Here is a 17,949-nt window from a genome sequence, read left to right as displayed (position 1 = left end):
GTGGTGATGAAAACCGGAGGGCACAGTTAGTTTTCTAAAGGCATCCGATGGGACCAAACCAACGCTAGAAACTCAAGTTTGACCACCTACCCACAAAGGGTTCATAAAGACTTGCACGAGCAAGCACTCACTTGAATCACGCACGTCAATCTCTTTTGAGGCTAGGTTTATAATCAACAGAGTAAACTGAGAGGACTACAGAATTCCCATTCTTTGTCTCACAAAACCACTTAAATGCAAATAACTGGTTTTTGCCTTTTCCTATACACAGCCACCCACCCACCCACAGACACAAGCTAAAAGTCAAATACATTATTAGGCATTGTTGTATCCTTCACTGAAGATGCTAAAGAAAGAAAAACTCCCTTGTCCTCACTAGCAGCAAGTTACGGAGGACAGTAGAGGTCTGCTCCCACCAAGGGTTGGAATGGGCAGGTATTTGCTGGTACAGAATGTCGGCACTTTATGTTAAACAGTATAATGCAGACTGGGATGTCCACACAAGTGCTACCACGTTACCGGCACACGCCCCCCCCCCACCCCCCACCCCCGCCCCGCCAGCCATCTGTTTTGTATAAAGGGGTACCCTTCAGGTCTGCTGTAACTCTTCACAAAAAGCAGTTTGATACATTTTGATTCCAACATAAGTACATACATGTTGGTGATAACTGTGGATTAAAAGTTGCCCCCTATTCGGCCCAGAGTACTACTACATTGATGCTTAAAAAAAAAAAGTCTTTAAATACCGAAATAAAAAAAGCAACATTACAAGGGAAAAAAAAAGAGGTCAAAACCAAAAAAAAGGTGCAATACTTAAGTCTTTGCTAAGTTATACCTGCCTAAGCAAAACCACATACACAGGAAATACACAACACAGAGAAACAAAAGGAAACGCTTGAAGTACACACTGGTTTAAGAACATTCGTTAAGTAAACGTTTCTGTCAGTGATGGCCTGGTGCTGTAACACGCCACGGCCTGGCACAGGTAACGCTCAGCAAGAAGGGGGCAGAGAGGGAGGAGCTGCGGATGCTTGCAGGAGGCTGCTCACAACTTATTTTTTTCTCTGTTTTCGTAAAATGTTAAAGAGAAACAATAGAAATTTTAAATTCAGCATTACCTGACTTTCTGACCAATTTCTCATACCCGATTACACAACAAAGGGGGAACACAGTTTTTCTGCTTTTGAGACATCACATCATTAAAAGCTACCTTACTGTCTGTTCCCATTCAGACTAATGAAAAGGCCAGCATGAAATTTAACAGATATTCAGATGTGCCTACTAGTAGCCACTTACTTCAAAAAAACAGAAATAAATAAACACACAGTTGCTCCAAGAGGTACCTCCTGCTTTCCTAGTTTTGGGGACTTGGCAGTGTTCCACTCTACTGCTAGGTCAAAAGAAAAGAGACAGAAAACTCACGCTCGGGCTACTTTGCAAATGTAAAGGAGCTCCCTGCTTTCCTCATTAAAAAGCACTCTGTTCATCTCAATACAGCCCAACGGGGTGGCTTCAGTAGCAGTGGCTCCCCGAGGTGCTCGTGCTCGTGTGTTCTCATAGTTAAAAAAAATAAAAATAAAAATAAAAAGCAGATGGCCGGCCAGCCAGCCTGCGGACTGTCAGCAATGCAGCTTTCTGAGAAATCAGGATGGGGAGAGGAGGAGGACACAGGCGTGTGCGCGTGCGCGCGCGCGCGCGCACACACACACACACACACACACACACACACAGAGAGAAGGATGCACGCGAATGCACATGAACACACGTGCACACACATACCAGAACGAGCATGCCTGGGCAGTTACATGTGCCAGAACACACTGGTATTTACCAACCAGCCAATCACAATTTTTTTCTTTTTTTTCTTTTTTTTTGTTTTTTTTTTTAGGTTTTTTGTGTTTTTGTTTTTAAAGTGAGGCTCCGTCAAGTCTTCCCTCCCCCCACCCCAACAATTCTTTTGAATTCCCCTCCCTCCCAAACATGGTAGACCTAAGGACGGAAACACACCCAGTGCAAACAAAGTTAAAAAGCTATTTTTTTTTCAGTATATATGTTTCTTAGCAACAACTTCCATATAACATGAAAAAAGTGAAAAACTAGAAACTAATTTTTTTAATTTTTTTGTGTTTAAATTTAAATGGTATGTGTACTTGCTTCACATTGTCTTTCTAGGTTGGCGTTCATGATTCAAGTATTTCAAGAGTGATATGTTCTCTTTTTGGATTCATATTCCAAACGAAAAAACTGAAGTTATAAGGGAGGCAACTATGTGCTCAGACAGTCTGTCAATGACCCACCTTTTTTTCTCTCTCCGTTTTCTTTTTTCCTTTTAAAAATGTATTTATTGCAAGTTGAAAAAAAAAACGAAAAGGTCAAGTTAGTGCTGCTGCTGTTCCAAAAAAGGTCACGAGGTCAGAGTTGAAAGTTCTAAGTTCAGATTGAATCCGACCCTCCTCCCAGAAGGTCACCAGGTAGTAAAGGAGCAGGGCTGCCCATCCTATGGGGGTCTTCCACGGTCGGGACTCCCCACAAGCTAGAAGAATAGTTTGGGGGTCCCCACAATGAAGCGCCAGCAAGATCGGCCCCGCTGCTGCCACCAGCACTGCTGCTCCATTGCCCGAGCCCTGTGGACCCACCGAAAAGATTCAGAGCAGGTCCGACGGGATCTGACTGGGTCTGGCCGGTCTCCAGGGACTGCCAACCCGCTGCGGGTGCACTCGGGGTTGCCGCAGGGGTAGGGGGCTGAGCTTGTGCCAGAAAGCGGCTAACTTCGTCATCAGTGGCAAACTCAGCCAGGATGGTAGTGTTTCCCAACACACACCTGGAAAAAAGGGGAGGGAAAGAGCTATGCATTTGAGGAAACTCCTAAAAGCATGCATAGGGACTGAGTATTTTGAGTCCTCACTACTCAAAAGTGTGGTCCTTTGACTAGCAGCTTCCACCTCCCCTGGACGCTTTTCAGAATCACAGGATTGGAACTTGCATTTTAACCAAGAGGTGACTGAGAAGTACTGATTGAGAACAACGTATCACTCCATCTCCAGATATCCAAAGACTACTGGAGAATATTATACATCAATATCCCTTGGGACATGGAATTTGTATGTCAAGTAAAATGTCGTCTTTTTTTTTTTTCCCGTTGGGGGTAAAAGATCACAGCCCCAAGCATCAAGGTGACCCAGCTCCAGGCACCTAAAGTGCTGCTTCGTCTCAGGGCCGGGCTCACTGCCTGACCTCCCCATCACTTGCTTGTTCCGTGTGTACCTTTCTGTCATGGCATCTGCAGCCACGGGGAGTCAGCTCCTCCTGTTCACCACCTTGACAGTGGCGGGGAAGAGGATGGCCAGGGTCTGATCCAGCCCCACTTACTTCAGGCAGAACCCCTGCTACCACTAAGACCACAATATTCATCATCACCCACAGAGAGGCCAAAGAAAGCAGCTATAGACCCTATTATGAAAAGGGACAGCACTTACAGCGTCTCACATTTCATCAATACTGGGTTTGTTTCATGGTACTAAAAATTTACTCACTGCTTCACAAATCTGTTACTTTCGGAATTCTGCTTATCGGATACAAACAGGACAATGCATGCTTACGCAAGTAGAAGGGATCAGCCACCTCGGCACTCAAGCAGTTGCTCATGTCAGGATGCCATTTGTGTGCATGTTCTCGTGCATCTCTGTTTAATTAAGCAGGTGCCCGAATACTCACATGTGCCTCTTCATGCATGTTTGTCTCAGTGAGCGTAGGCTGGGTACTCACATGTGCAGTGCAGTTTGGGCCTTGGCCGCCTCCTGTTTGGTGCTGTATCGGATCAGGGCGGTGCCCTGGGTTAGGTTCAGATGGAATGTCAGCAGTGGGCCATGCTGCATGCAGATGGTTCTCAAGGTTGACCCATCAATCTAAAGAGTAATGACAGTCATGAGATAAAAACTGGTGATGGGGTGGGAAAGGAAGTCAAGTGACCTTTCTTATATTTGAGAATGAGAAGGACTTCCGGTTCGTAAATAACAGCATTAGTACTAAATAAGTCTAGGAGAGACAAATGAAGAACTCAAGGCAGGGAAAGACTGCACTGAATACAGAGGTCTTCAAGGCAAATCTTAAGATATTCAAAGCACTGGGCTCAGATCTAATGTGGCCATTTTGCAGATAAAAAATTTGTATAAATACAGCTCAAAACAAAAGCATATGATTCAACCTGTGGTCTGTTTTCCTTAAGAGGTAAACAAGTAAACCTATACTGACTGGTAGAGCCTTAAAAAGCAGAAATAAGACGGTAACCAAATAAGAATGTAAGAGAACATGCAAAGTTCTGAGCATGATTACTAATGTAACATTCTTCCAATCTCACAAAAAGCTACAGAGAAAAGACACAAACAAGAAAGGCACTGCTGACCACCTGACGATTCAGAATGCTGACGGCTGACCCAGCTCAGACGATTCTGATGTCTCCTTACTCCTACTCTCGTCATCTCGAGGAGAGACTCTACGTCTACCTACTTCTTTGTGCCTTCTGCTGCCCTCAGCCAACGTGACCAATGATTTTTTTTTATAGCTGCTCACCCTAGTCAGACTCTCAGCATTAGGGTGTTCAGTGATTAGGGACAATTGCCCTTCCTCACCTATGACTTAGAGAACAAATCTCTTTACTCACTCTGACTTAGTTGTATCAAGATCTTTACTAGGTTTATTGAAGCTGCTCAGTGCAACATTTCAGTTCATTTTTTGGGAAGGGAAACAGATTACTACTGGAATAGCCTTAAAAAGTTGTGCTACTGGCGGCAGCAGTGGAAACATTCTGTGGTTTTACCATGGAAACCCTACAGGATGAAAACCGGCAGTTTCACTGTAATTCTTTACAGAAAATGATGGGACAAAAGCTCTTAGCATTGTTTTATAAATGACACTTGACTATATAAGCATGTCAGTATATACCACAAGTGACTTTTCTGGGATAGACGCCCTATAAATAAATTGTAGGTGATGACAAGTAAATTTATCCAGGTCCCCCAAAAATGTGGCCTTATAACCTCCTTTTAAGCTATGACTCAGATTAGTGAGATGTCTGCTATTAGGTCGTTTTGATTTTTAAAATGAATCAATTCTTTCTAACACAAACACAGCCAATCCCTATATTCATTTTTTAAAAAAAATAAATTTATTTATTTATGGCTGTGTTGGGTCTTCGTTGCTGCATGCGGGCTTTCTCTAGTTGAGGCGAGCGGGGGCTACTCTTTGTTGTGGTACGTGGGCTTCTCATTGTGGTGGCTTCTCTTGTTGCGGAGCATGGGCTCTAGGTGTGCGGGCTTCCGTATGTGTGGCTCGTGGGCTCTAGAGCACAGGCACCGTAGTTGTGGCGCATGGGCTTAGTTGCTCCGTGGCATGTGGGATCTTCCTGGACCAGGGATCGAACCCATGTTCCCTGCATTGGCAGGCGGATTCTTAACCACTGCACCACCAGGGAAGCCCGCCTATATTCATTTATATACATATACAAATGAAATCACTATTTTTTCATTTTATTTATTTTTAAATTGAAAAAATTTAATTGAGGTATAGTTGATTTACAAAATTACATTAGTTTCAAGTGTATAACATTTTTATAGATTATACTCCACTTATAGTTATAAAACATTGGCTATATTCCCTGTGTTGTACAATATAGCCTTGTAGCTTATTTATCTTATCCATAGTAGTTTGTACCTTTACTATTTTTCATACGATAATACAGGCTCCTTTTAACACTGCTTCTCTCATCCTAACCATATTACACCCACAGCACTGTGACAACTTAGAAATAATGAGGCATGTTTTGAGGATGGTTATATAAAATGTCCATACGTCAGTCAACTCTTCGCTAAATAAATAACCCAGGGCTTTCAGCTGAGTTGATTAGATATGGAGATTAAGAGCCGTTCCAGATAGTTCCTCATGTTAACTGTATTTAGAAAGCTGTCCATCTCAACATGAACCTTGAAATACGAGCCCCAGATTTACTCCCCACAAATGGGTTCACTGGGCAAATAAATTTAGGAGAATCTGTATTTCCCCACAGAGGATCATAATACATGTTAAAGCACAGTAAAGGGTCTAAGAAGCCTCATAATGAAGGCTCCTGCTTCATTTTGTTTAATCAAGTATGTATTACAAACATATTAGGCCAGAGACCTATTAATATCCCATGGGAACACTCTGGAAAATGCTGGCTTAGTAAAGTGTGCATGACTCCACTTATGAATTAAATGCCAGACAATTTAATATCTGTGTCAAAGGGAGAGAGGTATAATTGATTCCTTTTTAACAAGGTGTTGTAAAGGTTGTGCTGTCAAGTCCACATGAAGGCCCTGGGCTCAGTTTCCACGGGTCCATTTAACCTCATTTGACTGCTCCATGTTTGCTGCTGCAAATATGTCAGTTATCAGGCAACTCAAGCAGAAGGGAGGGAGGTTTGGTATAAATGAAACCCCACCACTGTAACAACAACCCAGAGAGCACGTTCTGATGAGAGCAAATCAGTAATGCCATCTACAGAGAAGAAGAGAACAGACAGGAAATGAAAATCCAGAAATTCACACATACGGCATTTAAGCCACGAAATCCACACATTCCTTCTACTGCAGAGATGGATGGTTAATTGTGTATGAATGAAGCATAAAAATGGTTACCAGTGAGCCACAAGTCTCGTTGAATGAGTAACACAAAAACAGGTAACATTTTTGCTTGGTTCCAGATTCTGACAGGCAGATCCACACAGCAAGTTATCTCTGCTAAACAGAATTCACCAGATAACACCACCCCATGCTCCCTATTTATAAACTACACGTGTTAACATCACCATGAAGGCAGGCGTGAAGCTGAGTGTCCAGCATCCCCCCAGCTTCAGAAGTAGGCTTCGGGCCTTAGCTGGGGAGACTCACCCCTGCAGGCAGGACCTCTCTGTGGTGACCAGGAAATAAACGAGCTCCTCTCTGCTAGCCAGGTCCCCCAAAAATAAACGAGCTCTCCTCTCTGCTAGCCAGGTCCCCCACAAACCTCGGACTTTCCCTCTCTTAATACAATCAAGTCCCATCCAGAAAATCCCAAGAAAGCGTGGTTACCTGTGGAGTGAGATTGTGAAGAACCAGCCAGTAACTAGGACGAACTGAACCACCATCACTCCAGGTGGAGGCTGGAAGCAACCAGAAAAAAAGATCAGGAAGAACGATCAAAAAATTAAGATAGCCACGCGTGAGACACATTTTCAAACAGCCCACATGGTTCCTCTCTCCTCTTATACACCATCTTCTCCTTCTGCCTCACTCTGACCTCCTTCATCCTGTCACTGAATAGCCAGTTCTCGTCTCCTAGACCTTGATCCTATGCGCTCTTGCGCCTTATTCGCAAGACAACGTTGTCCTCCCAGGGTTCTCATCTTTACTCCGTCAGTACCTCGGGAGTTCTTGGGTCCCTCTGCCTTATGCTGACTTCAATTCTCCACTCAAGAGATACTTTTTCCTCTACCCGATAACCGTGATTTCCTCTGAGTTCATTGTGTCTTCAACATTTGTGTGAACATAAGCCCCTCGGGTTGGAACAATGATGCTCCTTTAGGCAGATCCTTCTCACCAGAGGCAAGCCGTGAGTCCTGTGTCCCCCACCCCCTGACTGAGCGGGGTGCTGTGCTGCTCCAGGGAGATGACGGTTTGGGGTTGGTCAGACCGGGAGGCGGGCGGGGCAGCGGTGTAGTGTTCCTTGAGGAAATATGGTTTTTCCACATCTTGTTGGAGAGATGAGTGGGGTTGTGTCCTATGGGATCTGGGGACCATGTTGATTTGTAATCAGGGAACTTTGCTATAAGAAGAGAAAATTAAGGAGGAAATTAGGTTAGACAGGTCACTTTTGTTAACAAATACACATACACACGCACACACGAATACATATGTGCTTAAATTCTAAAAATATTAAGGGCACAATTTAAGAGGCGCAAAATAATTTTGTTCTCTGAGCTTATCAAATATAAATTTTCAATGACTCTTACTCTGAATTGACAAATTAACACATGAGCTAAAGAGTTAATAAGATAACTAATTCTTTACTGCTTTCTTAGCTAAACACAACCTGAAAAGGAAGATAAATTCAAGGAAAGTATTCTTAAAGTCATTAGTCTTACTTATACTTAGATATAGTAGAATGTGAACCCAGGCAGAGCTAAAGTATTTATTCTATAAATACTTACTGATTGAATGGAAAGTACATTAAAAATTAAACTTTTCAAAAAAAAAAATTAAACTTTTCTTGATCTAGAATACTAGATAACATTCAAACAGATTTTAAAAATATAATCAACAAATATTCACCAAGGGCTTACTCTGCTTTTAAGGTGCTAAATCAGTGCTATGGATAATATAAACAGTTGTTCCCAAGAACTTCAAGTTCAGACGGGAAAACAGAAAAGATGAACAACAGAACTGGTAACCCAGCAACATCATATATGTTCAATACATGGAGGAGAATGACAATGCTGGGCTGTCAGCAACGACTTTGCCAAGACAAGTCTTGAAGGACTGATATAAATGGACGGCTCAGCAAGACAGGAAAACAGAAACCGAGCTTCAACTTAAACTCTCTTTGTACCAAATATGTTTCTCCCCAGTTTTGGCCGAACAACACTTCACAGTAGCAGAGAGGTAAAGGAGTCCATAAAGGTCTGCTGGGGGCAGTTTCAGATGCTATCAGGAGTTTTTGCAGTAGATTTAGCAGGTAGTGTTTAAACTAGGGCCAAAACGTGGATGACAGCAAAGAGAATGGAAGAGAAGAAATGGATCTGAGAGAGAAGAAACCACTTGGGAGACGTCATCACTGGCTGGACCCAGCAAGTGAGGGAGACAGGAAAGAGTGAGGAAGAGGCGAGAGGGAAGACTGAGATGTTGCGACTAAGTGATGTGCAGCAGCACCACTAAGAAAGAGAGTTAGTTAAGAAAGAAAGACAGGACTTCCCTGGTGGCGCAGTGGTTAAGAATCCGCCTGCCAATGCAGGGGACACGGGTTCGAGCCCTGCCCCGGGAAGATCCCACATGCCACAGAGCAGCTGAGCCTGTGTGCCACAACTACTGAGCCTGCACTCTAGAGCCCGCGAGCCACAACTACTGAGCCTGCACACCTAGAGCCCGTGCTCCACAACAAGAGAAGCCATGACAATAAGAAACCCCCGCTCACTGCAACTAGAAAGCCTGTGTGCAGCAACTAAGACCCAACACAGCCAAAAATAAATAAATAAATAAAAGAAAATTTGTGAGGGTGAGGGTTGGAAATGTATACATTTAGTTTTAAACAAGGGTGATGCTTGAGTCATCTCTCAGGTGACCGCTTGTAAATGAAAGATAAAATAGTTAAAACAGAGGCATGGGCAGTTACAGGAATAAAAGAGGTGAAAATGAGTTTTTATGTAAAGGTAGAAGCCCTAGGGGACTTCCCTGGCAGTCCAGTGGTTAAGACTGTGCACTTCCACTGCAGGGGGCATGGGTCAATCCCTGGTCGGGGAACTAAGATCCCACATGCCATGCAGTGTAGCCCCCCACACACACAAAAAAGTTAAAAAAAAGGTAGAAGTCCTATAAAAGCATAATGTAGGGTGGTGTTTAGAAACATGGAATATGGAGTTGGCTCCTCTACACACTCACTCGGACCTGAGGCAAATTCTATCAGCTGTCTGAATCTCAGTTTCTTTATCTACAAAATGGGGGTAATAGCGGGACCTCCCCCACAGACTTTGGTGAAGGTAAGATAAGAATTCACGCTGAAGGCTTAGCATGTTGCCTGGTCCTGAGAGGTTACTGTTGCACTGCTGATATGACAGAGGTGGAAAGAAAAAGAAGACAATCCGTAAGTACATTAACCCGCAGAGCCTTAGTAGGTAGCTAAGGATTTGTTTTATTTGCATTCGCCTGGATAAACGTCAAAAGCCTTAATGACTTTAATGGCTTTAAGGTCCAACTTTTGCAAGACCAAGGTGCCAATTACTAATGATTGGTCTACCAATCTATAAGGCCTTGTGCTAAGTAAGTGACTTCAAAGGCTCTGTTATAACCATTAAGTTTTCCATTCCCTATTGTCTTACACACACACACACACACACACACACACACACACACACACGGAACTCAACAAGTGTTGTTGGTAGAATTAACCAAGGTCCTCTTTTTTTCCCCTTGGCCATCTGCCCTTAGCCTTTGTCTGTAAGTGGAAGAATTTTTGGAGAAAAGCAAGCTCTAATTGGCTGCCTTAGGAACAACAACCTGGACTTAACTGGTTCTTCCCACGGCCCCTGATTTTCTTGGCAGACTGGTTAAAAGAAAAGCACTTGTGTCATCAGGATATAACCTCTGCCCTCTCAACACCCATAGCTCCCTGTAATTATGTCACCATCTGTCTTGGTCCTAAAGCTGTATTTGTCTCACCCTGCCTCTGTTGAGACTGACTGCAAGTTCCCCAAGGACGTGGCCAATACAAGAGGTGTGTCTCCATCCACGCTGACCTAAGCTATTTATTCCTTAAGAAATAAACGCCAATTTCCTTTGTAGAAGGCAGCCAGACAGGAAAGCGCTAGCGAAGGGGCAGAAATGGGTCACACGCGTACCTGAAGTGCTATGAACGTTGCTGAAGGAGTTGTCAGAGGCACTGTAGGGCCAGGCACCAGGTGAAGGCAGCGAGGTGTTGAGGGAAGAATTAGACCCTTTGGATGACGAATGAAGAACGAAATGAAAACAGTGCAGATCAATGTCAGCAATAACTAGTGAAATCTTGAAGTATTTTATTTAACCTTAAATAAGAGGAAGGACAAACTATATCTAAAAACTAAATGTGAAAAGCTACATATTCCTATGTTTTCTGGTGAGATACCAGCAAGTACAAATGAAGCCACAGCCTGCCAAACATGAAAATACTGGGTGCTGAATAAACACGAGGGGTGTTTCACTTATTTACCTGTGGTGTTATCCCGCAGAAGTTGGTGGTCAGTATCTACAATGGGAGATGTGGCTGTACCCCCCAGCACACTTCCTGGGGTGACATAGGGGTCAGATTCAGGGTCAATGTTTTGGATACCTTTCCATGGCACTCCTGGTTGGAATTCTGAGGTAAGGAGAACAAATATTGGATAGAGGTAGGAAGTTGTTCAAAACGTGGTAAAGTTATTTTTTGATACAAGAAATAGATCTGTGAAAAGTCTAAATTCTGAATCTATTTTAGCTCAGATTTTCATCATAAAAAAAAAAAAAAAAGTTGGCCTGACATATACTTTGCCAGCAGCACTCCTGTGCTATCACGACATGCCGACCTTCTTTCTCTGCTTGGGAACTTGATGCCACAGACCTTCAAGGTCTGGCCCCAGGCCCTGCTCCCAGGGAAATTCAGGCCTGAGGGCAGGGAGGCAGGATACGGTAGTGTGGTTTCATGACAACTGTGGGGCATCTAGGACAAAAACTGGGAGAAAATCTGAGTTGGAGAGGAGATATTTCTCCCACTTATCTCACTGGAAATTGGCTCAGATGCACAAAAGAAAACACATCTGACCACTACTGAGGGGAATGTCCAGGGACAACCACAGGAAGAATTTGGCTTATCATGAGAAAGCCTAGAAAATATTTAAGTGTTTACAATGTTTTATCGGTTAATTTAAATCATATTTAAAGCTATATTAAACTTTTACTTTCCTAATCATGATGAGGAAGAACAGTATGTAGTACATATGAATATGCATTATACTAGAAACTATACATATTCGTAGCTCAAATATACCCGTATAGAAAGAGGTTTAGAAGGACATATACCAAACTTGTTTTTAATTTTGCTTTAATAAATTAAAAGTTTTTTCTACAATGAAAATAGATTACTTGTATCAGAATAAAAAGAGAAAACAAATAGCAAACAGTCTCACTGCACTCACTACTGCATACCTAGAACCTGATAATAAATACTTGCTCAGCGAATAAACTAATCAATTCACTGGACATTTCAGAAGAACCCACGTTTCAAGGCATCCTTTGCATGGATGAATGCCAAGTCCCGGCTCCAAGGTCACCTTATTTTACTCCCAGGCTGCACTCCACGGACTTCCTCTGGCCTATCTGTGCCTGTGCAGTATTTACCACAGTAACTTGCCTTGTAGGCGATCAGTGCTCACACCTATGTTCTTGACTGAACTCTACAGAGCAGAGACCCCCTCTAATGAAAATTTGCTATCTTCCCACAGCAAATTCTTCCCTGCTTTTATCAGACAATAATTACTGAATGAAAAAAATCAAAGTGAATGCCTGTGAGTGTCAGAAGCAATCTGTTCAGAACCTGAAATTAACAATTATAAAAAAAATGATATCCCAGAAAAAACATTTCCTGTACGATACCTGGAGGCCAGCTGGCATTGCTGGATTTACTTCCGATTTTATTTGTTGGTGGAGATTTGGCAGGTAACCAGCTATCACCAGCAGGACCCGTATGGCCACCCAGTGTGTCACCCGGGATGATATCAAACTGGTTGTATGGTGACCCTCCTCGGGTCTTACCAGGGGCCACTATAGCGCCTGAGAAAAGAGAAAGGTAACTAATTCACACCAGAAAGGACTCTTATGAACAGAACTTGTTGCGCTTTCATTTAGAGGAACTCCAACACAGTATGCAGTAAAAAGAGTCCTGGAATTAGAGGTCACACTTGAAAGCCACTGCATAATTAGGAAGCAGGATGACCATGACAACTCATCTCACCTTTCTAGCCTCTCAGTCTGCACTTATGCACACAGCACTGTTCTCATTCCTGAACATCCCTTTCAATTTTAAAATTCCATGGTCTTATGAAGTTAACAAAACTTTCATCAACTACGAATCATACCATCATCCCCCCAGTTTTTACACTAATGACCTAGGAATGAGGAATAGGAAAAATACTCAACAATTTGCGGCACATAGAAGGGTTTTTAATTACATTTCTACTGACACCAACCCACCCAAGTCTTTAAGTGCTGATCAGGCCTAGTTTAGCTGGAAGAAGCAGAGAAAACAGAGGGAGTTTGCTGGAGAGAAAGGCATCTGCAATTGCTTTAAATTCCAAAGCAATGAGACAGCATTCCCACCGAGGGTCTCTGCCAGCACAGGGCCAGCAGTGAACTCTGCAGCTCTGAGATCCACAGCTCCACACAGGAAGAACAGCAAATCCTTTGTAAAACTGCTGTCCCGAGAGCATTTCAGTTTTGTTGGTGCCCCCTTCATGCATTTTATATGCTGGGAGGCAGGAAAAAAATTAAAAGCTTAATAATTCCCTTAAACTAACAAAAAATGAACTTTACTTTAAATGAAAATTTTGACCTCTGTGAGATACCATTCTACTTATCTTTCAAATGAATTTTACATGCTGTATTGTGTTACCTGATCTACTCTTAGGATGCTGTTTATGAACAGATAAAATTACTTCCAGGGTAATGTATTAAAATATTTGTGTAGGGACTTCCCTGGTGGTCCAGTGGTTAAGACTTAATGCTTCCACTGCAGGGGGCACGGGTTCGATCCCTAGTCGGGGAACTAAGATCTTGCATTCCACACGACATGGCCAAAAATAAAAAAAATGAAAATAAAATATTTGTGTAAATATCGATTAAAATAATCTGTTTGGTTTGGCCTAGCACAAGTATTATCAAAACTGTCTCCATGCTCAGCTAAGAGAAGTCATTTGCTTTTCTGGAGCCACTGACAGGAATTTGACTCAAGGGCACACAGTACTGAAGTAGTAGGAAATGAAAAGCTCAATTACCTTGGGGATTGCTAAGGAAATGGGAAAACATTACCTATAAGCTCTAAAAAGGCAAGCGAGTATTTTACCTGTAAGATAGCTTCTCATATGCCACTGTGCATTATAATCATACACCTATCATGTCTTTGGGGACAAGGGGACTTAATGAATCATCAGCCTAAGGAAGCAGCCTAAGTGTCCAAAGCTATAGATGCTGAGCTTAGATTATTCAGTCCAGAAACAGATTTGATAATTTCAATACATCATTCTTGATTTTGTAGCATGAAATCAAATGATAATGCTTAGGGACAGCAGGCAGAGAACTTCACATGGCCACTTCACCAGCCTACTGGATGGGCACATGAAAAACGGGTTTATAAAGGAACCCTGAAAGGCTCCAGACTGATGGGGCTGAGGCTGCCAGGAAGCCCCTGCAGGAGCCAGTCCAAAACCTATTTACACTTGGTTCTCATGGATACAGCTGAATCCAAGTAAATTACTGTCAAATGAAACACATCGAAACAAAGGCTGAAGGAAGGTCCTAAGACCTTTCATCTATTTCAAAGGGAAATGGAGATGCTCTTACAGAGAATTACAGAGATGGAAGAGCTGACCCACATTCAAAACCAAAGCCTACAATGCCCTCAACTGCTGTCTTGCAGACACTGTCATTCATGAAGAACAAGAAAGCTTTGTGTAAAGTTCAAACCTCATGTATTGATCTATTAGTCATCTTTTGGAGATCAAATAGCTCAAACAATCATCATGATATATATTTTTTGTGATCTCTCTCTTGTAGCTCCAAAAACTGATTCTGTTCTCTCAGCCAATTTATTAGGGTTTTAACAAAGGGAGCTCAAGTTCACTGCTACTGCCCTCAATCCAATTGCAGGTGGGAAATTTTGCTGCCCTTAAGTGGAACTAGCACCTTCAAGTTTCTTATAATTTGAAATACACACAACCCCAATCTTCCTCTCCTAGGTGATCACAGGACTGGGGGGGAAAATCAAGAGACTCATTAGGAAAAAGCTAAAAAAGGTCTGTGCTGCAAAGGAAGTTTCTAGGCCACTTCATCAAGGCTTGCTGAGAGTCAGAACAGCTCCAAGTCATGAAGCTTTGTTTGCTCTTACCATTTTTGTGCATATTGGCTTCCTGTGTGGCTACAGAGGGCAGTCCCTCCATCATGGAGGTCCACTGTTTAAAGCGAGACTCTGTTCCAGCCTCCTTCCCACCAACCATGCCGTAGTCCATGCCGCCAGAGCTGAAGCCTAAAATGGAGAACCACATTTTACGTCTTTTTATAAGTTTCTAGTATCAGTAACCAAGAGTTCTGAGGCAGAACCCATGAATAGCTTCATTTTTCACTTAAAGACCAATTCACATGAAGTTTTCTTCACTCAGAAACAGATATTTTGATTCAAAATGCTGATCCTGGCTCCTGCTTGCTAAAAATGTGACGACTCTGTTCAGGTATGAAAACATGTATGACTGCCATCTCATTAAGACCATCTCAGTGCATGTGTGCATTCACTTATCCATCTGCATCAAACAGAACGTGGGGCCAGCAATTCTCCAACTGAGATGGAGACGTCTACACATCAAACCAACATGGTGGGCGCTTCCCTTGCGGCGCCGTGGTTAACAATCCGTCTGTCAATGCAGGGGACACAGGTTCGAGCTCTGGTCCAGGAAGATCCCACATGCCGTGGAGCAACTAAGCCCGTGCGCCACAACTACTGAGCCCGCATGCCGCAGAGCGGCTGGTCCCGTGAGCCATGGCCGCTGAGCCTGCGCGTCCGGAGCCTGTGCTCTCTGGACACAGGAGAGGCCACAGCAGTGAGAGGCCCTCGTACCGCAAAAAACAAAACAAAACGAAACAAAACAAGAATCTGTCTGCCAATGCAAGAGACACAGGTTCGAGCGCTGGCCTGGGAAGATCCCACATGCCGCAGAGCAACTAAGCCCGTGCGCCAGAACTACTGAAGCCTGTGCGCCTAGAGCCCACGCTCCACAATAAGAGAAGCCACCGCAACGAGAAGCCTGTGCACTGCAACAAAGACCCAACGCAGCCAAAAAAAAAAAAAAAAAAAATGAATAAATTTAAAAACAAAACAAAACAAAACCCCAACCTGGTGTAACAGCAGCTATTAAGTTGTGGCAGGGTCTCTGGCAGAGGAAAGGCTTTGCAGAGGGACACTGATCCTGGACCTAGGCGAGGTAGGCGAGTAAGTCAAGGAAACCAAGTACAAAGCTCTGACTGGTGACTATCAGGCGTGTGTAGGGAATGATGACAAGCCCAATGTGACTCCAATGCTTGGCTGCCTATGGATGCAGTGAGATAGGGAGCGATGAAGTGGCGTGGCGTGTAGGGTCTTCATGGATCAGGCTGAGGAGTCTAGACCTTTTTTTCCCCTCTAAGACAGGAGATGAAATTCTTCAGCAAGTGAGGAGAGATAACTAGACCTGTATTTTACAAAGAGACCTGACAGTGTGAGAATGGGGTAGATAGAATCTGGGAGATCAATTTGAAAAAGTTTTTATATAATGACAAAGACCCCATAGCTTGGCTAGGCAAGTGGCGAGAGATTCAGTTTACTTCGCCGTGTGCTGCCAGGTGTCAGGCTTTTAGCAAGGGTTTTGGCAGGTAACATTTTCCCACTGCACAGGGCCGGACGGGGAAAGCCAGGCAGGACAGGCTTGCTGATGTAGCCCCACAGGGCCCACCATCCATTTGGGGAAGGGATGTATTTAATACTTTCCAAACTGATGCTCAAAAAAAGTAAGGGACTAAAATCAACCACTGAAACAGGGGGAAGGGAAGAATAATGAGTAAAAAACAGAAAAAGGAGAATGAGCCGCAGACAGGGTGGCAACAACAGGCAAGCATGGACACCCAAGGAGGTCAGCAGGGTTCCCACCACGCCTCAGCTCAGGTGGCCTGCGGGGTCTATTCTTCCCCTCGTGGACGTGCAGCTCCAGCCAGGCCAGACTCCACGCTGTATCCACTTTACTCTCCTACCATCTGGTGTTGTCTTATTGGCCCTCAAGTTCCATCTATCCAAATCCCATTGGGGGCCCAGGTCACATTTTTCTCCCCTGTGTTTCTCTTGTCAGGGATAGTTTTATAAATGCACAATAAATCAAATCAGTTCTAACACCTTTCTTGACCTGTTTAAAATGTTGCTATTAATATACAGAACACTGTCCTTTCACACAGTTTGTAACTGACTTGACTAGTCCAAGTGGTTGCTTGGAGCGTGTGAGTGGGGAGCAGAAGTCCTTGGAATGAGCTGGAAATATTTCAGATTGAACCCTTCTTTTTATTTTATTTATTATTATTATTTTTAAATTAATTTATTTTTGGCTGTGTTGGATCTTTGTTGCTGCACGCAGGCCTTCTCTAGTTGCGGTGGGCAATGGCTACTCTTTGCCGCGGTGCGCGGGCTTCTCATTGCGGTGGCTTCTCTTGTTGCGGAGCATGGGCTCTAGGCGCGCGGGCTTCAGCAGTTGTGGCGCGTGGGCTTCAGTAGTTGTGGCTTGTGGGCTCCAGAGCACAGGCTCAGTAGTTGTGGCGCATGGGCTTAGTTGCTGCGCAGCATGTGGGATCTTCCCGGACCAGGGCTTGAACCCGTGTCCCCTGCATTGGCAGGCAGATTCTTAATCACTGTGCCACCAGGGAAGTCCCCGAACCCTTCTTTGTAAAAAAGAAGAGTTTAAGATATTTTCCCTTTTGTCCTATGTGGCTAAAATGAAATGAGACTGGAGGACAGGGAGGTTGAAAGGAACAAGGGCCTTCTCTGATACAGCTTTAGTGGCCTACGTGGGTTTACTCCTTGGGTAAATTACACCTCTACCTTTGACTTAGAAAACCAGCCCAAAGTGCCTGGATTCCAGGCCATCTGAAAGCTCGGTTCTAATCATTGAGAAAGAGCTTTTGAAAATAACCTGGGATTCTGGTGAAGATTAAAAAGGAGAATGTAAGGATTAGTAAGGTAAGAAACCATTCCTTTATATATTAATTTTCTTTAAAGTTGCTCTAAAATTTAAAACTCACAATGAATTAAAGTTATTTAATTTCAGCTGCTTAGAGTTCTTCTGTGACACATAAAATGTAAAAAATTAGTAAGAGTTATAAATCTTAGGAGAGAAAAGAGTTTGAGCAGTTCCCCCTGAACCTTAGGTAAAGT

General features: G+C 43.4%; 1 protein-coding gene across 4 annotated transcripts in view; it reads right to left on the bottom strand.

Annotated features, from left to right (window-relative positions):
* Window positions 1–520: 520 nt before the first annotated feature.
* The window catches only part of TNRC6B (trinucleotide repeat containing adaptor 6B), a 250,895-nt gene continuing 233,466 nt past the window's right edge, over window positions 521–17,949 (bottom strand). For all 4 annotated transcript variants that reach the window (XM_082849698.1, XM_082849695.1, XM_082849697.1 and 1 more), the window contains 8 exons: window positions 14,893–15,030; window positions 12,387–12,563; window positions 10,969–11,115; window positions 10,622–10,717; window positions 7,612–7,836; window positions 7,104–7,174; window positions 3,766–3,905; window positions 521–2,821 (listed from right to left, as the gene is read on the bottom strand). In XM_082849698.1, the coding sequence (XP_082705824.1) occupies window positions 2,434–2,821; window positions 3,766–3,905; window positions 7,104–7,174; window positions 7,612–7,836; window positions 10,622–10,717; window positions 10,969–11,115; window positions 12,387–12,563; window positions 14,893–15,030 (1,382 nt within the window). In that variant the 3' untranslated portion in view covers window positions 521–2,433. The remainder of the gene's footprint in view (window positions 2,822–3,765; window positions 3,906–7,103; window positions 7,175–7,611; window positions 7,837–10,621; window positions 10,718–10,968; window positions 11,116–12,386; window positions 12,564–14,892; window positions 15,031–17,949) is intronic.

The sequence above is a fragment of the Leucopleurus acutus genome, assembly GCF_964270905.1.
Source record: "Leucopleurus acutus genome assembly, chromosome: 11".
Taxonomy (NCBI): Eukaryota; Metazoa; Chordata; class Mammalia; order Artiodactyla; family Delphinidae; genus Leucopleurus; species Leucopleurus acutus.
This window is presented reverse-complemented; position numbering and strand designations above follow the sequence as displayed.